The sequence below is a fragment of the Rhinolophus sinicus genome, chromosome 2 (assembly GCF_057876585.1).
Source record: "Rhinolophus sinicus isolate RSI-liver-muscle chromosome 2, RSI-T2T, whole genome shotgun sequence".
Lineage (NCBI taxonomy): Eukaryota > Metazoa > Chordata > Mammalia > Chiroptera > Rhinolophidae > Rhinolophus > Rhinolophus sinicus.
Window position 1 is genome coordinate 1103861 of NC_142502.1, and position 23141 is coordinate 1127001.

Here is a 23141-nt window from a genome sequence, read left to right on the forward strand (position 1 = left end):
GACCGGTGCCGGGTCAAAGGCAGGAGAACGCGGAGGCTACGCTAGGACAACCAAAGGGATTCATGGAGACTGGGAGGGACAACAGCGAAGGCAGCTGCTGGGGTCTGAGCAGCTCCATCGGGTGGAGAGGAGAGAGCAGAGCGAAGAGCAGAAGCGCAGACAGCATTTCACTAGAGGCTGCGAGCCTGACAGCCTGGGGGTCTGACAGCAGACGGCTGTCATCACCGACCTCTCGAGCGGCAGCCTGTCTGAGGGGCAAGACCCATAGCAGCGACTGTCAGAGCACGTTTAGGAAACACAGTGGGCGCAACTCCCACGGTCGGTCGGTCGGTCGGTCGGTCGTTATAATGGAAGGAATAAAGATGTAGAAAATGAAACGTTAAAGCTGCAGCTCTGATGTGACCTGAGAAGGTTCCAACCATGGCAGGTGGGTGCCCCGTTGTGTGTGGACAGCTTATGCTCAGGGAACTGGCTCCTGGTGGGACTGACCGTGAAACTCAGGGCCCCTCAGACATGTCGCTCTGGGACGCTGTGCCTCCGTCATGTACTGAAGTAAACGACTGAAATGGTCTGTTGTAGGACTTCAGTTTGGTTATGGTCGAGTCTCAATAAATCCAGATTAACTATGAAGGGAGCCCGACTTAATAAAAGTGAGCTGGAGTCCAATTAGAGGCACATTTGTCATTTCCAAGTGTGTGTGTTACTTGGAAGTTTTTCAGACAGTATTTTCAACAAACTCCTTTAATAAAGAGATGGGAATTATGTGTCATAGAATAACAATTGTTCAACAAGAAATGTAACGTTTAATGGTGTTTGAGAACAGTTTGTCCTCTTCAGTTATTTAAACTGTCTCTGAAATATTGCTTACTATTAATTTGTCTGGCAGACACTTTTTTATGATTAATATAGATTAAAGTCTATTCCAGCTCTCTTCTGTATACTCATAACTTTTGGCCAAACTGACCAACCGCCGTGCTGACACACCGGCATTTTCCCTGCTGTGTTCTAGAAGCAGCAGGCCCGTGAGGTCAATGGCGTCTGGAATCACGCTGGGTGCTGTGCCGGGCTCCACGTTCGCTGTGACACCCCCTCACTAAGATTTTCTGTGCAAATTGTTTCACGTCAGGCGTTCTGTTTACCCACCACCTGGTTCTCTGCTGTTTCAGCAAACGCCTGGATATTTTGAGATTAAGGTATTTACTGTATTCTTATGTCGGGAAACAAGAAATCGAACTGTGAATTTTACAAACTAACAGCTTTTTAAAACGCTGTCCTATTTTGACCGTTTGTCAATGTAATGTTACCTCACTCCCCCTAGGTTCCGGTGTCCGTCTCTGTGGCTGCCGCGCATTTTCCTCCCGCTGTCACCTCCTCCCACAGGACTCCTGAGGGACCGCTGGGAAGGGCCCTAATTTACCAGAGTGGAAGTCAGCACTTCTTAAGCCCGGAGACTGTCCAGCTGACGCCCCTAAACGCTCCTGTGGTTTCCACACCATTTCTCACCCTCTTGGTGAGGCCTCTCCATTGCTGGTCCCGCATCCACGGACACCACCCCCACCCTGCCTGCCCTCTGGGGGTCGGTTTTCACGATCGCAAGCCAGACAAATTGCCACAGGTGTGTTACCGCCAACTACCAGCAGCTGACTTGTGGGGCTCCGCGCAAAATCAAAAACCTGGGCCGCCAACTCAAAAATGATGGAGCAGCGGGTGAGGGTGAAAGCAGACCGCCAAGGCAGGTGCTGCCGTCTGAGTGCAGGGCCCGGGCACCTCCCCGCCGCCCCCATGGGGCCGGCTGCCAAGACTTACTTCCATTAACACCCACACCAGACCCTCCAGGAGTGGGGCCGGTCCGTCTTCTCAGGTGAGGAGTGAGTGGGTGCATCCCCTGTGCACAGGGCTCAGGGTCCTTCATCTCTGCTGCCCCTTTCACCTGTCCACCCCAGAGGGCATGTCCAGTGGACACTTGGCCTTGTGGGACAGGGAAACGGCCTCACTGGGTCACTCACAGATGGAGACGCACACAGCTCCCCTTGGAGCAGCTAGTCCATTAGGTGAGGCTGCTGGGGGTTACAGGGAAGCTGTGGGGTCCCCACGGGCCTCCGCAGTGGCATGTGGCTGGGACGTCACCTGGTAGCGGGGCCATGGCCGTTTGTGTCTCCCCCCGCGTTGCTGCTGCCGGTGTGGACAGTGGACCAGAAATCCTTCGAGTCTCTTTGGGAGCTCGAGTGGAGGAAGCTGAGTGCAGCGGGTCACCCCGAGCGCACTGCCAGGGGACAGGACTGTCCCTGTACTGGGGGGGGGGGGTGCAGGCCCAGGGGAGCCTGCTGCTTCTTCATTAGCGTCGCAACGTTCATTCAAAAGGACGCTAAAGAAATAACATGTCTACTCTCCTGCCTCTTTTTAAAAAACTACATTTTCACCCGGTACTGAAGATTTTCATGAATGCAGATCTCTGAGCTCCCCTTTGAGGTGAATCCTAATGTATAAGAAAGCTTCCCATTACATCCAGCCAAACGGGGCAAGAGGTGCCCTTGACACGCTTTTGTGTCATTCACCCGTCAAAGTGCTAACAGGACAACTGCCCAGCACCTTCTTGTAAGTAACTTAAAATTTCCCGTTGACCTTCATTTTCCTTTTCTCTGCATGTTAAGAAAAAACAAACAAAAAAAACCTTTGCTACTTTAACTTGTCATTACTTGTTCTTATTTTATCGTGAATGAGCAATTTCCACAGTTTTCCCCCAAGCTTTATCCAATTTCTTGTCATTCTCTTAAACGTGAAGAAGAGAATCAACGGAAATAAATATTCTAATTAAGACGTCACTGAGACCTCTGCCAAGTGTAGTGCAATCATTACTTTTAGTTCTTGTCTTTTGTGTACTTTCTGCAACATCTTAGCATTCTGCCACCTTTTTTTATTTTGTAAGAAACAGTAAATACTAAATAAAAGATTCATTTAAGACATGTTCCTTCGTGTCTGTTCAGGCTTTTTCCAGGTCCTATGAGTGGTTCCCTGGAACTCATGTGAGACCTGGACCCAGCGTGTCAGGGTGTCCCCTGGGGACCACAGAGCATCTGCTGCAGAGGCCTGAGCTCCCTCCTGGGACCCTGGGCTTCTGAGAACGGTAGGATGGAAACTGCCTGTGTGGGTTTTTATTCCTGCATCGTTCTCTCAATAAAATTGGATTTGATGGTCACTTCTTCGTTGCGCTTCCTATAAAACGCGATTTTCTTCTAACGTTTAGCAATCTTACTGTCTACACATTTAATTTCATATTCAATCACCAACTCACTGGTCAAAACATAAGCTACTGTAGGTCAGCCCTCTCCCCCAAGCAGAGGTGTTCAGAATGGTCACCTCCACAGCCAGACACCCAAACCCAGACCGTGACCCTGAGGTAACGAGCAACGTCCTTCCGTTGTGTGAATGTCAGCAATGACCCACGGTGGTGAACGTCTTCTCTGACACATGGCGCATCTTTTGTCACATGTGCACGTCCCGGCCGGGCCTTACGGGAGGCAGGTGCCAGGGAGCCTCTCCCAGGGGCTGAACGCCCACAGGGGCACCGAGCATGCCGGCCCCAGTTCGCCACAGGCACAGGGGACGGGGCTGCTGCCTGAACCTAAGACGTCCTCCCGGCTCAGCTACAATTTAGCAGATCCTTGGCTATGAGCCAGTACTGGATTCGACACAGGTGACACTGACGGGTGAGACGCCGACATCTCATATTGTCTTTGAAAGAGCACAGGAGGCTGAGGCCACATCGGAGGAGCGTCCGTAAGTGTTCTGCGATGCTCGGCACACATGTGGGGCTCAGGCACAAGCTACCTTTTGGAAAACAGCGTAAGCTATGCTGATGGCAAAGGGAGGATCTTTATGCTGCCTCAGAAAATCGTCATTAGGGGCGGCCGGTTAGCTCAGTGGGTCAGAGCGAGGTGCTCTTAACAACAAGGTTGCCAGTTTGATCCCCGCATGGGCCACTGTGAGCTGCGCCCTCCACAACTAGATTGAAACAATTACTTGACTTGGAGCTGATGGGTCCTGGAAAAACACACTTAAATAAGTAAAAGTTTAAAAAAGAAAATCATCAATAGCTCTGAAAAAACTTTAGAATAGTGCTGAAATATTACTAGAAAAATTCAGGGCACGCTCTTAGGATTTCTGAATGAATCAGGATTTGCTCCACCTGCAGTCACTGGGGCCTAAGCACAGGGATTCTCACACGGGGGCCTGGAAAAGGCCGTGTTGCGGCTTGACGCGCTCTCATTGACGTCCAGGGACAAGGGTGACGGCTGCCAGAGACGCTGCGGAGAGGACTCTGACCAAAATGAGTGCTGCTCTGCAGCACTGAGGAGGGGGAGAGGTGCCAGTTCTGGTTTGGGGGACGGGTTTACCAGAAAACCGAAGCTGCTTCGCTCACTGGCTCACTGTCCCCATGTTGTTTTAGTGCCAGGAGCCCCGCGGGAAGACACCAGCTTTCCCCAGGATGATGGAGGAGTGAAAGGACGGGGACGGGACAAAGGCTTCTCCTGGTGGCGCCTTGGCGCTCAGCACTCTGCATCCCTAGCCGCCAATCTCCGTTCCTTTATATGAAATGCCTACAAGTATTATTTGACTGCATAGCACCATAATTAATAACTAATCATGAAAACAAGCAACCCCTGAGCATCTGTTGCAGCAGAGTGTGGAGGACGGCTTGTTAATCCAGTTAAAACTGCGCCTGAGGGTAAGAATCAGCCGAAACTTGTACGTAAGCACAGAAGACACAAACCGTGTGATCTGTACACGTTAGACGGAAGCATAAAATAACTGCGTTAGACGTCACTTGTAAGAAAGTCTCCCTTGCAGCCTTTCACGCCAGCATCACTCAGAGCCGACCCTCTGCCTGGTGGGTGACGTGGGTCCAAGGCGGTGGTGGCACGGTGGTGGCACTGTGTGAGCCCAGCAGGAGCTTCTGCCAACCCCACCCCTTCCTCTCCTCTGACACAGGAGCAGATCTTCTGGCTGGTCTCTAAGTCTGTGGGTGACAATGCCACCTGCAGCACCACCAAGAAAGAGGGAGGATATTCACGGTCACTTCTTCTTGTCACTTGGCAAGAAGAACTCTGAGGCCTGACAGGAACGAGGAACTCTACCTGTGGGTCAGGGTACCCTCCCCCACGTGACAACGCCTGTTTACTTAGCTCATGCTATGTGCCCCTAAAATCAGCCTGACCCCTGGGTGGCTCAGTGTCCGTCAACCGTCACCAGTCGGTCCAGAGTCATCAGGTGGTGCAGAGGAAGGCAGGACACACGGCCCAGTGTCCTTAACTACAACCTCTTCCCCGTGCATGGAGTGTGTCCTGGGTGCCCATTTGTCCTACCTGTGGGGGCCCTGCAAGGCTCAGCCCCACCTGTCAGGAGGTGCGTATGAGGTGGGCGTGCAGCCAACGGCCAGGAGCGTCCCCGGGAAGCCCGGTCCTGGGGGTGCACGAGGGGGGTGTGAGCAGGGCTGGAGTGGAGAGGCACCCCTCACCCTAGTTCTTCTTCAGCAGGGACAAGACGAAGCAGGGACGGGGCATCTGAGGGGACACCCTGCAGACACAGTCCTTCAAAATGCCCCCTAGACCAAGAGATGCAATTACGAGACGCCAGGGCAACAATTTGTAGAGGGAGGAGGCTGTGGTTTAATGTTGTTTAAAATCTCCACCACACTGGGTTTTGGTTTCTCTCGAGATGACCTGACAGTCCTGCAAGGGAACTTACAGAAAAAAGAAGCTACAGGAGCCAAAACACTGACCCAGGGCTCAGTAAGGGGCCTGTCCGCTGGGTCTGACCTCCTCTTCGTGTGGTAAAGTGCCGGCCTCCAAAGATGACATGGCCATTTACCGTCACTGGTGTAAGCGGGAAGGCTGCTAACTGCCCTAAACAGGAGGCCGCTAAATACCTGCAGGCAATGCCCCCCTAAAAAGCGAGTTGTGTGTGACATTACCAGCTGTGTGTGACACGGAACATGAAGGCCCTTGTTGGCTGAAATGGAGAAAAGCTACCTCAAATGAAAGCAGCACCTTTCCAGCAGGAAACGTGTTGGCCCAGCTGTGCTGTTTTATTTCGGGAACAGGTGTCTCCTCTCCACCCAGGACAGCCCCATCCTGGAGTCATTTTAGGACCTACTTGTTTTTCCCTAATGAGGATAATTCTCTCCCAAACGCCCAGTGACGACGTGGCCCCGAGCTGCACACGCCCACACACCACGCTGCACAACTGGCTGCTCCTTCACAGTCTGCATGAGACGCCTGGTGCCTGAGGACACAGGGGCTTGTGGTGACGGCGGGGCTGTCCTCTGGACTTCGGGGCGCGACGTGCCCGCCTCCCAACACTGCCCCAAATCACGCCAAGACCTGAGATGGTGGGATGTTGTCTGAGGGCACATCTGACACTCAAACAAGACATCAAGGACGTCACTTCGTGTTTCTCAATGCCTATGGTCCGAGTCGCACAAGATGAATGACCACGCCTGTCACTGAGCCAACAACCCCCGTCTCGTGCTCAGTGTACTGGATTCCACGACGAAAAGAGCCCCCACCCAGGGCGCCTCCACAAAGGACACAGGCAGTGCTGCGTCCCCGACCGTCTCTGGGCTGACGGGACAGTGGCCTGTCACACCACGTCCCCACGGATATGCTGATCGTCTCTGCTCTTGCTTCTAAGCAGAAAAACATCTTACGTTTCAGAATTTAAAGCCTCTTTATCAATAACAGTTCAAATCATACAGAACTACAGCAGTTTTCTAAACAGGAATTTATCCAGACTTTGTACAAAACCCAGATCAAACGTGCACTCAGGACATTGCAGAATGACTCTCATGGGCTCCGAGGCTTTGGCTAAAGTTACACAATCTGGAGATATTTAAAGAAAAAAGGAGATCCAAATGCAACAAATCAGTAACAAGCTTTGAAGCATCTGACTGAGGCCACCAAGTTCTCCACGCGACGCCTGCCTTCAAGCTCCTGCTCTCACAGGACGCCTGAGCGGCTGAGCGCCACTGGCCCGCGTGCTATGTCTGTGCCCTGTGCCCTGTGCCCACCTTACACAGCTACTTTTCATGTCACATCGATTCCTGGAAGGATGTCGGGTCTCTGAGAGGCTTAACCGATGAAATAATCACGTTGGGTGCATCACAAACACTTACGGGCTTTTTGAGAACGAGAACATCCATAAACATTCTTTGTGAATGGATTTTTAATAATTATGAGGTTAAACTCACTGCCTCTGTTTAATTTCAAATAGATCTTTGCAATTAAACTCGCTTGATACAAAGACTGAACTCGTGTTTTATTGAAACCTAAACCTTAGCTTCTTGAACACGCCTGTCACTTCAAAAGGAAAGTCAGAAAATGACAGTTGAATTCCTGCTTTCTTTTCGGTGAAACAAATCAAGGACCCTTTGGTGCAGAAGTTAAGCCGTAGGATATTCTGACTAGATGATATCGCTGTCCTCTCTGAAACGGTAGGTCTCAGACATGGCCCTTCCAACTGGCCGGGCCACAGGTGAAACCAACCTGTGATGCGTCAGCGGGCGCGGCCTGGGGGCTGCTGGCAGCCCCTGGACTCAGGCCCCGGGGGAGCGGCCAGGAGCCGCGTCTGGTTGTGCGCTTTGAGCCCCCTGCCCTCCCCACCAGTGGGCAACAGAACTGCAGAAATTCTTTGTTACCCCAAGTCTGCAAGAAAGCCCAAGCGGTGCTGGGCGCCTTCCCACACCCCCTCGCCCGACTCACCTTGGAGCTGGCGGCCCTTGTACAGGTCCCTCGCTTTGGTGGGGTGTGCCCGGGCCGTGTTGTCACATTTCGGCTGCTCATACCTACGAGTCGAGGAAGGAAAGAGAAGAGCTGGGTCAAGACTTAGAAATGGTGTTTTCCTGAATTTCTCGCACAGCCATCCAGCAGTGGGGGCACACACGTGGCCTCGTCCTCATATCACAGCACCATGACGATGGCCCTTTGTCACCTTAGTGACCTCGCACTGCCGTAAGGTGCTTCGCTCCAGTGAGTAGGAAGATGCAGACTGCGTCAGGCGCTGTCTCTCCATCCAGGCGTGAGGCCACCCGTCTCTGCAGTGACTGCGGGACAGGACGCCTCGTCTGTCACCCGATCTGATACAGTCACGAGACGGGGTGGGGGAGGAAGGGTAGGAAACCACCTGTCCCGCGTGCCGTGAGGGCAGTGGGTCTGGCCACCCAGTTACTCCTCCCGGGAGAGAACACAGAGTCTCTGAACGAACCTCAGGATTTTGGATCTGTACATTACTCAGACTAATTCTCAATCCAGTTCATGAAGCTACAAGTGTGCCTCAGTGTAAAACAAACAAACAAACAAAAAAAAAAAACAGGGAAAGGAAACACTACATTCTGGCCCCACGCAGATTCAACAGGAAACCACAGAAAGCTCTGCAGGTGGGGTCCTGACATCCCAACAGGCAGGTGGCAGCCGATGACGGCAGGGACTTCAGCAGTGACAGAACTACTGGGAAGCAGGCACCTCTCCCTGGCGGGGGGACAGCCTGCAGCTCACCTGGGTGCTCTGTGCACAGCACACGCAGCTGCTTATGTTCCAGGGGAACCAGGTGAGGGGCGGGGAGACCCATACCAGGCAGAGAGTGGCTCAGTGTGATGGGGACGTCTGCATGCGGGTTGGAGAGCCTGCCTCCTGCAGAACCGGGCAGGGTCAGCGAGGTCGGGAAAACTCTTGAAATGTGAATGACAAATCTGAACTGTCGTGGGGGGCGGGTGCAGGCAGAATGTTCTGGACCCAGAGGCCGACGGATTTGCAGGAAGTGAACAAAGTCTGCTGCTTTTCATCCTCTCTTCCTGCCCTGTTGTCATGTTTGTCTCTTTAAGAAAGAGGTGTGAGAGCGTATATGCTTCCTAGGGACCATGTCAGACCCTTATTGTCCATCGTTTCTTGTTCCCACCTTGGAAAACAAAAGAAATGGCATTTCTCTCCAAAGGGGCACGATTAGTGTCCTTCCACTGGTGTCAGAGAGCGGGGCCAGCGCGAGCGGGGGGGGGGGGGGTCTGGCCAGGACACAGAGCGGGTAACCTCGGGCTCCCGCTGTCCCCTCACACCTGCGTGCCCTCTGCGATACCAGAAAACCTAACACTCGCACCAACTTAACGCGTCTTTTTGAAATGAGAGTGTCCCGGACGCACTCCAGCAAACAGTTAAGTGACCACGTTTTAACCAAAAGCCATTGACTCATATTCTTTTGCAATGCAGTGCGGTTCAGTACAGATGGCAGAGATGTGAACGCGGGGCAAAGGGCCTGTTACCCACCCAGGGCCTCTCCCCTCCTGGGGGCTGCGACAGGGCCACAAGGGCCACAGAATCGGCAGCAGTGACAGGACAGGAAACCAGCTAGCTGAGGGACAGCCAGCTCGTACTGCACTCACGCATGCGACATCTGGAGGACTTGGGCAGTGTCACAGCTGAAAAATCCCGGTTTTGGGCTGCAGGTCAGTGTCTATGGGGTTGGGATATGTGGGAACTGACCTGCACAGCCAGAGCCCACAAAAGCTGTGCTGTAAAACCACAGACAACCGTCCCAGGTCCTAACGCATCGGGGGGAGCCTCGCGTTGGGATTCCCCATGGAAACCAGGGGCCCCAGCCATCCTCGGGGGACCTAGCTTCTGGGCATGTCAGAGAGCTGGCCCCGCGTGGTGTCAGATGGTGAGCTCCTAGCATGAAGTGTGTGGGGCCTCCAAACACTCGGGAGTCCATGCTCGTGTCCGTGTCCTTCCTGTGGGTGAGGAGAGGGCACAGCTCCCATAAACCCCTGGTTCTGAGTCTTTTAACTTTGAAGCAGCCTGGACGCAGGCCACATGGGATGGTCGTTCTGGCTTTGTTCCAAATTTAGGCTGGAATCTTAGCACTGATGCTGATAAAAATATATATGTTTAAATGATGGTATGCGGCTCCTCCTGAAGAATTCTGTGACAGGCCCAGAACCGGCAGACGTGGCAGTCAGGAAATAGAGACAGTACCTTTGAGTCTCAAATAAAAAATTCAGATCCAGTGTTGATATCCACTGCCATTCTTTTCAATAGTGTTTATTTTAACTTTTCTTTGTATAAGAAAAAAATGAGCACCTCTGACTGTCTGGCTGCCCATCAGATAGCAGGCTCTCTGCCAGGAGAAAGGTGGTGACACGATCGCGTGGCCACGGGCAGCCACCTGGGGGAACAGGCTCTGCAGTCGGGTGCAGGGCTGTGGCTCAGGTAAGAACAGCCGCAGTCTGGTGGCCAATGGACAGCCTGTCACAGCCAGCAGGACAGCAGAAAGCTCTCCGCTCCGGGCGCTCACGTAGAAGCTGGCCACCGGCCCGAGCCACACTGGTCCCAGGGCCCCCACCACGCTCGGTGGCCAGCCGGAAGCCTGCCCGTCCCCACGCATGGTGTGGGCTCGCACAGGGGTCTGGCTCTGGCCTGCAGGGGCTCTGCCAACCAAGGCCAGATGTCAAATGTGACACAAAAGGCAGGACCCGCAGGAGGCGCCCCGGTGGCCCATCCACCCCATCTTTCTACCTGGATGACCATCCCAACGGGGACGCTGTGTTGGAGGGAGCTGCTGCGCCTCGCTCAGGCAGAACCGTGTGGGGGACTGTTGTTGGCACAAGTCTGTAACGATACTTGCGCTTCCTAATCGTCTTGCTCGGAGATACGAGGAAAAGAGAACTAGCTTATCACGACCATGCGTTTGATGTCGAGGCTTCCGACTGTTGTTCGCTTTTCAAATTCGTCTTCCCCATCAGGAAACAGAAGTAGAGACGATGAGCAAGGAAAACAAAACCTTTAAGCGTCCACCCAAATACAAATCAAAAGTATAAAGTCTCTCCCTGGAACCACTCATTTCAGAAAATCATAAGAAAATGGCATTTATGCACCAGCAACGCAGAGGACTTTCCTGCAGCCCAGTCAGGGGAGAACGTGGAAAGCGAAGCTGGGAAGCCAGACTTCGCCTCGATCTGACAGTTTTCCCAACATCCACGCCTCCCTGAAGATCCGCGTAAGCCAGAGCCGTTTTCCATGCCAGCGAGGGCTTTAGCCATGGTCATGTGACCCACTTCTGGCTGACAATCCGTGAATTAAATCTGCTGCAGGGACTTTTAGGAGGGATTTTTGGCTCCTGAGAAAGAGCAGGACGGGCCCTGTGTCCTCCGAGCACCATGACGTATGGGTGAGACGCCCGGATCTCGGCAGCCACCGTGTGATCTTGGGGACAGACGTCCGAGGATGAAGGCGACACAGGGAGGAACCAGAGGGACGATCGGGAGACTGTCTCCAGCGACAGCACCAAGTCAGTTTCAACCAAAGCGCAACTGCCTCCACCTCTGGACGTCTGACCCGAGCGAACCTGTCACCTCACTGTTTAATCCTGTCAGGACGGCTTGTCACCACTGGAAACCAAAAGCTTCCTGACTGCTCAAAGCTGAACGAGGTTCCAGCTCTGTGCCGGCAGCCGCTCCCCATGCTGGACCGCCCTTCCACAGACACGGTCTGTGTGCTCCCCAACTTCTGCAGGACCTGCCCAGGGAGTCCCCCCGCCGCTCTGCTGCAGGTGCAGCCCCCCAATGCTCCGCGCCCATTGCTTCTCTTCCTGCAGAGCGTCTAAGGACGGGCGTCCTCAGCCAGCCCACTTGCTTCTGTGTTTTGTCCCCTTGTGTTCTGCTTGTTGTCTGTTTCCTCCCACCGAGCACCACCTCTGTGGAGGCACAGACTTCTGTGTGTTCTATCCTGGCCCCAGCGCCTACAACAGCAGCAGAAACACTGAGGGCATCCAAAGGCTTATTGCGTAAAAGCAAACAACCGCGTGCATGAGACAGCGAAAGGTCTTCAGAATTATTCAGAGATCATGTCGCTTCTATGCTGAACGATGCAAACTGTGTCACCCAGAGAACATGCTCTGTATGGTCACAGGGGCCGAGAGGGGGCCCCATCGCAGACCTGGGTGCTGAGTGGGGGCCCCCGTGGCCCTTCCTCCACCAGCAAAGGACATGTCACAGGGTGACATTCTGGCCAATCAGAGCAAGAGGAAGTGCAGGGAAGGTCAAAGGGCGGTGGGAGCACTTGCCCTGCTGTGGCAAAGAGGCACGTAAGGGCTGTCACGCTGCACAGGATGCTTCTAGAAACCAAAGCAGGCAGGAACCCCAGAGCAAGCCAGAAACGGATGGTGAGAACACAGACAGCTTGTTACAATTATGCCCTTGAACTGCTGAAATAACCCGCACTTCCCGTGTCCTTAGAGCTGTGTGAGTTGGTAAATGCTGAGGTGGCCTGAGTGTGAGGACCCACTTGCTGCCGTGAAGTGTAGCCCCAGGTACGCGTGCTCCCTGTCTGACGCGCCGAGAGACGGGGCTGTGTTTGCTCTTTGCTGCTCTTTCCTCTGTCCCGGGGGCAGTGTGTGGACATTGCTGACAGGCAGCCTTTGTGATAAGCATGTGTGAATGAATGAACGAACAAATGAGACACAAATGCAGCAGGAGTCTAAGGGGTCTCTTCCTCTGGGTTTAATTTAATGCTGTTTCTTGAAACTCAAAGGAGAGGGACGTACTCTCTCCTGTCGGCAAAACAGGGATGCTGAGAACTCTCCTCCCTGGCAGGATGCCCGGTACTCTGGGCAGAGCGGTGGGGATGGTACGAGGGAAGAGCGGTGAGTACGTTTCCTGTCGGATCCGAGTGTAAAACCGTTTATAGGTTCTGTAGGGATGACATTGTAATGCTGATCACATCCTTTCAGAGCCAGTGTCAGGCTCTGGTTTTGACAGCTCAGGGGTTTTGCTTGGCCGGTGCTAAGAAAACGTCTGCCAGGGACACTCCCCCTTCTGGAGGGGCAGCTCAGGGACTCGCAGGGCTGTGGCTCAACGCCGCTGGGGAACCAAGGCCCCACTTAAATGAACAAGCCTGTCATGAATATGCAGAAACACTTTCCCGACTCTTCCCTTTACACCTGTGCACAGGAACCAGAAACAACCTCACACCAAAACCGTGAAAGGGGTCCCGTTCTCTTCCTGCCTGCACCACACGTGCGACTGTAACAGCCCCCACAGATGCTGAGCCCGTCCTGGGCCAACGGCCCCCTGTGCTGGCCACGTGGTGAGTGTAGACTGTGTGGCTGGGATGGGTGACGTGCTGGCCACCCAGGACCAGCTTTCCCACTGTCCTGCTCTTCCGGCTTCCAGGGCACACTGCCCGAGGACACTGGTTTTACTGAGAGCCAGACGAGGGCTGGGTGACTTTGTCCTGAGGAAACGTTTACGAGCCAGTCACTGTGCTTCAGCTCCTGGGTCTGCATTCCTGCGTTTCCTCCTCTTGAGGCGGAATAGTCACACGACCCCTTGGGGGAAATGACTTGGGACGGTTAGAATGCTCCTGGCTCGGCTCCAGAGGTGAAGCTGATGGATTAATTTGATAACATTGGAGAGATATTTTGATATATTTGTAAACTACTTTTGTACAAATCTGAAAAACCAGAGCTCAGGTCATCTAACCAAGAGAGCCAGTCACCTTCCCTCACGCTCCCACCGTTTCCACACCCACCAGCACGTGTGTCCCAGCCGCCGCTCTGCTGAGCCACACAGAACAGGAGGAGGCCTTTGGTATCCCAGACCCCGGACCACCTGCTGTCCTTGCCGTCAGCACATGCTCTTTTATAAGCGGTAATTTCAGGGTTTCCATGTGTTTATACCATAGAAATCCATCCGGGGCAGTCTGGCCCTGCTGCGGTGAAATGCTTGGCTCCCTCTCCCAACACCAGGGACAAAGGGACCTGCGGTTGACACTCGACACAGTGTAAGTGCCGGCATGGCCCGGACAGCCTGCCAAAGGCAAACACTGCCGGCACGTTTCTGGATGGTCTCCTCTCGTCTCTGACGGCCAGAACCACAGTTTCTGCAGGCACCCTGCACCAGGAAGTGGGGGCGCAGTGGAAACCAGGGGCCTCCGCCCTTCCTAGTTCCCGACCCCACACCTCGCAGCCCCCTGAGAATGACGTTACCTGGTGGACGTGCCAGGGATGGGGCGTCCGGTGTCCACCAGGACACACCAGCAGTAGCCCGTGGAGGGGTGGCACTGGACGGGCTTGTACAGGCCGCCGTGGGCACACTCGGGGATCACCACATTGTCATTCTTGGGCTGCCGGGCCTCCTCCAGGGCCGACTGCTGCTCCTGGTCACATGAGGACACTAGAGAGAGGAAGAGACAGGCGTGAACAGGCAGCCTGTGTCCAGTCAGTCACAGGGGAGGAAGGGGGTGGAAGACGGAGGCCATTTGTCAGCATTTTTCAAACATTTTTATTGCAGTTGGTACTGGACCAATAATCATTTTCTACTTCTTTCAATTTTGTCACTAACTTTATTTAAGATGACGCTGAACCACAGGGGACGACAATGCACTGCACCCACCCATTTTTGAGCTTATCAGTCTTAGGCAAACTGTGGCCACAGGGCTGTATGGTCTGTGGCAGGGACAACAGGTTGAAGTGCCACAGAACGACACAAGTGACCAAGCATCAGTCACTGACAATGACAATGACCAGCTGCTCTTCACTCTGTGCTGTGTGCTAGCTCTGCACAGTGTCCCCCATGCCCCAGTCAGGTTTTTAGGGCGTATTGTTTCTGTGTGTGTCCTGGAAGAACACAGAAGTGCATGTCACCTTGTACGTCCTCTGCCATGTTCCTACCCAGGATGCTCACACATTGACTTCCCTGCTGTGACCGCAGAGGCTGATCACAGCTCCTGACATGGATTAAATAAAAACGCTCAGGCTAAACCACAGTCTCTCTGGGACACATCGTGTGGGGTGATCTCAGAGCCCATCCCATGGGTCATTCAGTCCTCACAGGAGATGCTAAAATCATTTCCACGAGTGAGAGAGGAAGGAAGACATCGGCCCTGAGGGTCCAGCAGGCAATCCCCTTCCTATAGGGTGCGCAGGCTCCTGTGATGGAGACCGTGGACGTCCCGACTCTGCCTGCAGGGGACCACGCACTGGACCCACGTGTCCACTTGGACGCTCTCGCCCTGAGACCTGGAGGTTGAGGACACTGGAGTTCCATTCTTCCTGAGTCTCGGGGCTGCAGGAGCCCCCAGGGCCCTGGGAAGCAGCCATCTGAGCTTCCCTCTTCTGGGGGGGGCTCCATGGGTCTCCCACAAACTCCCTGCGGCTTTAGAATCAGATCTTTTTTATCTATAACTTGAGAACTTTAAATAACAAAGTTCTAACAGCAAAGCCGTCCAGCATTGGAATTGAGCGTGTGCTTCCATCAGCACAAACGCTCCACGGACCCCAGCACTCTGCAGGTACTGGATTAAGTCCTCTATAACGTCAGGCACCGTGCTAGGTGGCGGCGAGACAACTGTGGGGAGATTCCTACACACAGCTCACGTCTAACACACACACCCAACGGCCATGGCGTTTTAAGGCATCACCACTCCCTCGCGTTCAATTTCGTATTGACTGTTTCCTGTAAGTTGGGTGCTTTATAGTGTGCTCAGGATTTTGCTCAGCACTTGGGGAGATAATAAAGAAACCTACTCCTGTGTTGACGATTGTCTTAAAGAATGAGGCTTCCCTCCCGCTGTAACTTGGAAACTGGCGTGCAGTGCAAATGACAATGATCAGATTTCTCTCCGAGTTGCAGTAAGTCCCTTTGCCTCATGTTTAGAAAGCAGGGAAGATGTCTTGAGCTCCTGTTGTCAGCTCCTTAGAATCCCTCAGCGTCCTCAGTCCGGGAGAGGCTGGCTTGGGCCGAGACCAGGCCGCCAATGGCCCCCCCCCCGGGAAACACACCACTCACTCTAATGCCGCCTTGGCTCCTGTTCAGAAATGTTATTAGTGAACAGGATTTATGGTGCTGTTATCTGGCACAAACACGTTTCCTGCATCGTCCAAGGACATGCTGTATCTATAGCAGTCGTTCCGGAAAACCCCTGAAACGTCCCTTTGGAGGACAGCATATCATATTTGAAGGCTCATCAGTAAAGTCGGCTTGACTGAGTCAACGACCTCCTAGAATTTGCTGAGAACGTTGCAAAATGGTGAAGGCGTTATGGCTGAGTCAGGAGAAACGCCGTGTTTGTCTGTGCAAACATCCTGACGGAGGAGCGTTGCTCACTTATGCAATTTAAGGTGGTAAGTCCACCCCACGTGGGCATTCAAGCGTGCTGGAGAAATGCAATATATTTTTCTTAGTAGGGGCTGTAATGCAGGAAGAAGGTCGTCTGTAGACAAACTAACGATGACCCCTGGGAACAGAGGCTGAGAGAAGCAGGATCAAACACTGGAAAAGTGCTCTCGCTCCTAAATCAGCTCAGCTCCCTGGGGAGCGACCGCCAGATCTGCACCAGGGCTCGCTCAGGCCACGTGACATGAGCAAAGCAAAGAAACCCCTTCAGCGTGGGTCTCTGGGGCACAGACGCCCCACACTCAATAAAGACATCAATCACACCTGCAAAAAGAGATGGATCGGGACAAAGCCACATAAACAAGTCACATTTCCCCACCATACCAGAAGCTTTCAATCACTGAGACACACAGGAACGTGACTTCAAAAAGAAATCCAAGGAGACAAGTCTCAAGGATGTATTAGAAAAATGTCAAGGAGACCTCATAACGCATCAGAAAAGGGGACAAGAAAAAGGGGGAATTTTCAGTGACTCTAAAAACGGAGACAACCAGAATGAGGGTGGTGGAAATAAGAAAGCGCAGAAGGAGAGACCGTTTAAAGGAATGTGTGACGCTCACATCATGCCCAGCTGAGGGCCAGATAGAAGCATGATATGCAAGTAGGAAAGTCTGGAACTGGCCGGAGCTGTCAGGATGGCAGAGGCGTCAAAACCGAACTTTTAAAATAGGTATATTATTCACAGTTAGGTTTGAGTCCATTCCAGAAGAACGGCCATGGGTATCTGTGCTCCTGCCACAGCTAACTGACCTACTGGCACTCTGAGCCCACATGGAAACGTGTCCACTCGTCATATGATGCGTGCACTGTGCTTTCTTCCACAGCTAACTCTACCTGTGTGCGTCTCGGGCCCCGTGAGCTTGTCTTGCTTACGGCTCAGGTACCCAGCCGCCACGGCTGCACTCCCCCGGTGAGCGGACTCCCGAGAAGTAGTAATCAGAGAATTTAGATGAAAACAAATGGCTGTCAGACATTTATGAATTTGAAGGGGGAAAAAAACCTCTTAAATGATGAGCTCACTAAATGTAGGCTACTTGATCTGAGTCTGATGACATCTGAAGCAATAACAAATCACATCCATTCTACCAAAAAAAAAAAAAAAAGATCTTTAGATCTGGCCGTATTTCAAGAAGACACATGCTGAATATGTCATTTTTTCTGGCTAGCTCATGTCTTAATAGCCTCACATTAATATTTAGGGCTTTACTGTTCACTTTCCTACAGTGTACCTGTTGGAAGCGTCTCAGTGGACCCTGGGAAGCATTCTTATACAGCAGGATACTTGAAACCGTTTATTTTTCCATCCCCATGGCCACCGCCATAGACAGAACGCTGACACCAGCAGCAAGTCTCGGGTTCCAGTCACTTGTGGATTCAGATTTTCTTGGTTCCACTCTCACTTATGTGCTCACCTTGAAAGGACTCCCCTCCTGGCCCCCAATTCTCCACCACAGCTTCGCTTCTGTTCACGTTGCTGGGAGACCATCGTCTGCTGTCGGCTGGTTGCCTGGTTGGTTGTTGTTATTTGCTGAGGGACAACCTGGTCCTTGAGCCACATAACAATCCATTCTTGGAACATTTTGTTTTCCCAGACGTACCTCATTTTGAAAGAATGGCACAACATTGCTGTTCAGCTGTACTCAAAACCTCCTGAGTTCTTCGGAAAGAACCGCAGGAACTGACAGCATCCATGCATCACCCCACTAGCTCCTGCCAGCAAACGTACCTCCACTCACTTCTAAGTTGTACTGATGGAGTCTGTTTCCTATTCACTCCCATCTTCTTATTTCTTTCTGTGTTGAGTCATCAAGCGGCATCAAACAAATGTAATGTTCAAAGTTACAGCATTTTTATTTAATCCTTTGGCAGTCCTTCCGAAAATATGGCGGCAGCACAGGGCGACGTGGACAAGATGACATGGGATGTGAAGGAACAGAGTGGAGGCCGAGTCGTCAGACCCAGCGCATGGCTCCAGGGAAGTCACGGAAATGGGGGCACTCATGCCTGACGGTGTCACACCCACCTAATGGCCTCAGGCGATGGTCAGGAGGGACAAACGGCATAACACACAAGTGTCCTTAAAAGGAAGGATAAAATGCCTGGCAAAACTGAGGCAACCGTTTAAAAGGCTAGAAATAATACTCAATGACCTTTTTAGGCATTGTAATAACATTATACTCTAAATGAAAATTCTTTCAGTTGCAGAAAAACTACCACTTTTCTGGCAAAGAAAATTTAAGTGTTCATTTTTATTAAGGTGAATTAGGTCATTAATCAAATGACAAAACTCTCAGAAAAGTGGAAACAGAAGATAACCTCTATCTTCCAAAGAGCATATTAAAAGAAAAACCTACAGCTAACATCATACTTAATGATAAAACAACGATGACTTTCACTCTAATATTAGAAGACGCTCACCAATTATATTTATCTTTATACTGTGGGGCCTACACAATGCAAAAAAGTTTTAAAAAGCCTAAAAATTAGAAGGAAAACAATTCAAAATTGTCCTTGATCACACATGATAGGACTATGTATGTGAAAAAAATTCTAAAACATCTACAAAGAAAAAGCTGTTATAATTCATGAATGAATATAGCAAATTTTCAAGATATAAATATATAAAAATCACCTGTATTTCTATTTCTACAACAAAAATCAACTGAAAGATAATTTTTTAAAATCTCATTTGCAATAACATCAAAAACAGAGTTAGAAATAAATTTATAAAAGTATATGTAAGACATTGAAAATTAAAAAGCATGGCAAAGAAAAATTAAATGAAACCATGAATAAAACAAAGGCAACCAACCAAATAGGAGAAGATATTTGCAAACAACACCTCCAATAAGGGGCTAATATCTAAAATACATAAATAATTCATACAACCCAACAACAAAAAAACAAATGATCCAATCAAAAAACGTGCATAGGACCTGAACACTTTTCCCAAGAAGACATACAAATGGCCAACAGATGTATGAGAAAATGCTCAACATCACTAATCATCAGAGAAATGTAAATAAAACCCACAATGAGATATCACCTCACCCCAGTCAGAATGGCTATCATCAACAAGACAAATAGAAACAAATGTTGGAGAGGCTGTGGAGAAAAAGGAACCCTCATACACTGTGGGTGGGAATGCAGACTGGTGCAGCCGCTATGGAAGGCAGTGTGGCGGTTCCTCAAAGAATTACGAATAGAATTACCATATTACCCAGCAATCCCTCTCCTGGGGATCTACCCAAAAAATCTGAAAACATTTATACATAAAGACATGTGTGCTCCAATGTTCATTGCAGCTTTATTTACGGTGGCCAAGACATGAAAACAACCAAGGTGTCCTTCAAAAGATGGTTGGATAAAGAAGATGTGGTATATACACTATGGAATATTACTTGGCCATAAGAAAAGATGAAATATTGTCATTTGCAACAACCTGGATGGATCTTGAGATTATCATAAGTGAAATAAATCAGACAGAAAATGTCAAGAACCATATTATTTCACTCACATGTGGGATATAAAACAGAAAGCAACAAATGAACAAGACAAACAAACAAGCAAAAACTCATAGACACAGACAACAGTATAGTGGTTACCAGAGAGTAAGGGGGCTGGGGAGGAGACAGAAAAATGTAAAGGGGGTCAAATATATGGTGACAAAGGGGGACTAGGCTTTGGGTGGTGAGCACATCATGCAATACACAGATGATGGATTACAGAATTGTATACCTGAAACCTATATAATCTTATTCATCAATGGCATCCCGATAAATTTAAAAAAACAATTAAAACATTTTAAATAAAGAAATCTATGTAAATGGAGAGAGATAGGCACCATGTTAGTAGATTAGAAGATGCAGTAATATTTAATGCTAACTCTCCCCAAGTCTGTCAATGGATTCAACACAACGTCCATCAAAATCTTAGGATGTTCTTTTGTAGAAACTGACACTCTGCTTCTAGAATGTCCATGGAAATGCACTCTTCCAAAAGAGCAAAGTTGAGGAAGACCTGGAATGCTAGGCCTGAGGCTAGCATCACCTGACTTGAAAAGTTATTATACGGCTACTAATCCAGACAGTATGAGATTGGAGTGAGAACAGCTGAACAGATTAATCAGAAGAATAAAGAGTTCATAAACAGGCCTAAAAATCTATGTTCAATTGATAATTAACGAGGCACCAAAGCAACTCAGTAAGAGGGGCAAATCTTTTCAACAAATGGTTCTAGAACAATGGGGTATTTATCTGAGAATAAAAAAATAAAGTCTAACATACTATGCACAAACATTTTTTTGAGATGAATTAGAGATCTAAACCGGAAAGCTGAAAATACAAAGCCTGTAAAGAAAATATGGGAAACTATCTTTGTGATGTGCGGTTAGACAAATGCTTTTAGGACAGCGCAGCAAACAGTAACCACAAAAAACTATTTGGTAAATTGGGCTCTATTAAAACTTAAAACTTATGCTCATCAAAGACACCATTAAGACAGTAAAAAAGGCAAGTGTCACACGGGGAGAAAATGTTCCTAATGCATGTACCTGACAAAGATTCAGGTTATATAAATAACCCTACAAATCAATAGAAAGGACAAATAATCCCATTTAAATTGGGCAAAGATTTGGACGGACTCTTCAAAATGAAAGATACATGACTGGACAAATGCTTGGCATTGTTATTCATCAGGAAAATACAAATGAAAACCACAAGATGCCACTGTGTGCCTGCTAGAGTGACACAGATCAAACACCACCAAGGACGAATGCTGGCAAGGTTATGGTACACACAGCTGGGGTCCTCACGCATCGATCACACGAAGGTGAGATGATAAGGCCACCTGGGAAGTCGACTCTTAGGTATTCATCCAAGAGTACGTAAAACAGAGGTCCCCGAAATGACCAGTTCAGTGGGTACAAGGCAGCTTTATTTATAATAGCCCTGGGAACAACTCACACATCCATTAACTCGAAAATGCACAGATCATGGTCAATGCATACGACATACAATTACACACACACCTTACAGAAAATAAGTGGGCAATGCGTGCAACCACCAAGGATGGATCTCAAAACCACCATAATAAGCCAAGAAGGCTTATTCCACTTACAGGAAACTCCAGCCCAAGTGAAAGTGAGACTGATGGAAACAGAAGAGGCAGCTGCCTCTGAGAAGGTGTCGCTTGGGAAGCACGTGGGAAGCGTGTGAGGGCGCTGCCACGCATGTGGGCACGTGCTCTGTGTTAGGGTGGAGCTATGTGGGCACACCCTCTTACCAGAGCACGTCTCACGACATGTAAGTAGTCCCAAGAAGCAAATCTCTATCCAAATGCATCCGCAAAAGCTTTTCTTTAGTGAGAATAAAATGGGAATTCTAAGAGAAGAGAAAATATTGGGCACATCTGAACTGGCCACGTTTCCTCTCTTCTCTGGTCTGTCTTCCAATGGACAGTGTCTCAGACTCAGCACTACGTGAAAGTCCACAGTCAGGTCCCAGGAAAGCATGCATGTTCAGTGCTTAGTCCAGTCTCGTTTTTCCCAGCAGGACTTGGGGACCCATTACTGACACGCTCTACTGAACAGCAAGCTCTCACCGGTAAGTGGTGTAAAGCGTGGGGCGGGAGCCCCACATGCCACGTCTGACTGTGCACCTGTAAGGTCAGCTGTGCTTAGAGTGACGTCCTCGAGTGATGACTGAATTGGCTGATGATGGTTTCATTAGGAGGTGTGACTAAGACAACCACAGCCGGTCCAAAGTGTTCATGCCCCACGTCCAGAGGACTCCGACGAATACCGGGGTCAGCCGGCCTCCCATGACACCTAACATAGACACATCTCCACGTACAGTCCAATGTGTTACAGAAAAGTCCCAGGAGTCTGCCCGTCCCCTTGTGTCCCCTCAGCATCCCTGGAGGGATCTCAGTGTTCTACTTACATTTTCTCTGCTGCCCCCGGCTGGCCTGACCCCTCATTTCTGTAAGCACCATCGTGACACGCAGGGACTGAATGTGTTTACCTCTGATGGCCTCTGCCAAGTCCCATCACTGCTGCAAGCACAGCCTGCGAGGCTCGGAAACACGTGCTTCACCGACACTCACGTCCCTGAACATGTCCCCGTGGGCCCTTCCCCACTTTCTCCGACTCGGGATAACCACACGCTCCCCTCCAGGAATGAACAGATGACATTGTTGGCCCCACCCTCCCTCACCCGGTCACCAGGGTGTCTGTGGCTCTCCCACACTGGCAGGGTGTCTTCCTGGTTCTGCGACTCTGGGCTCACACCTGACGTACATGGCTCCCGGAAGGACCGCAGGCAGCCGGCAAGGTGGGGCTGCTCTCCTGAGCCTCTGCTGTCACCATGAGACAGTCCTATCCTGTCTCTCACAAGGACAACGAGACATACAGAGCAGACCCAGACCCCCACGCAGCTCAGAGGCCCCAGCAAAGCCCAGCCAGATCGGCGGATGAGGCCAAAGGAACACTTTTTCTTGACTACGGCTGACAGTCTGGGGTCAACTGCTATGACAGCGGCTGTGCGATGCACTTGTCACCCCGGTGTGAGCTGCAGAGGCAAACTGACATCCATTTCAGTGCATCTCCTCATGTTTCCAGAACTCTCTCTGAAAGCACTCTCTCAAACCACCGAACATCGTGCTTCCCAAGGCACGTTGTAACAGCCCGCTACTGTGAGTGGCCCCTGCCTTCTGTGTGCACACGATCTGTCACCTGCTCCCTGAACAGACAGACTGTGCTCATCAGACACCGTGAACACAGCAGAGGGCTTGTCAGGAAGCTGCACAGGGACGTCCCCGCAGGACGTGGGGTGGGCAGCGGGCCCGATGGGCTCTGAAGCTTGGGGGCGGGGGGTGGCCCACGGGTGTGGAAGCCACAGAGGACTTCAGAGCACGGTGATCACAT

At 50.9% G+C, this 23141-nt stretch overlaps 1 protein-coding gene across 3 annotated transcripts in view; it reads right to left on the bottom strand.

Moving 5' to 3' along the window:
• SMOC2 (SPARC related modular calcium binding 2) overlaps window positions 1–23141 on the bottom strand; it is a 164039-nt gene that overhangs the window by 31272 nt on the left and 109626 nt on the right. For all 3 annotated transcript variants that reach the window (XM_074333859.2, XM_074333858.2, XM_088794949.1), the window contains 2 exons: window positions 14029–14215; window positions 7758–7840 (listed from right to left, as the gene is read on the bottom strand). In XM_074333859.2, coding sequence (XP_074189960.1) covers window positions 7758–7840; window positions 14029–14215 — 270 coding nt within the window. The remainder of the gene's footprint in view (window positions 1–7757; window positions 7841–14028; window positions 14216–23141) is intronic.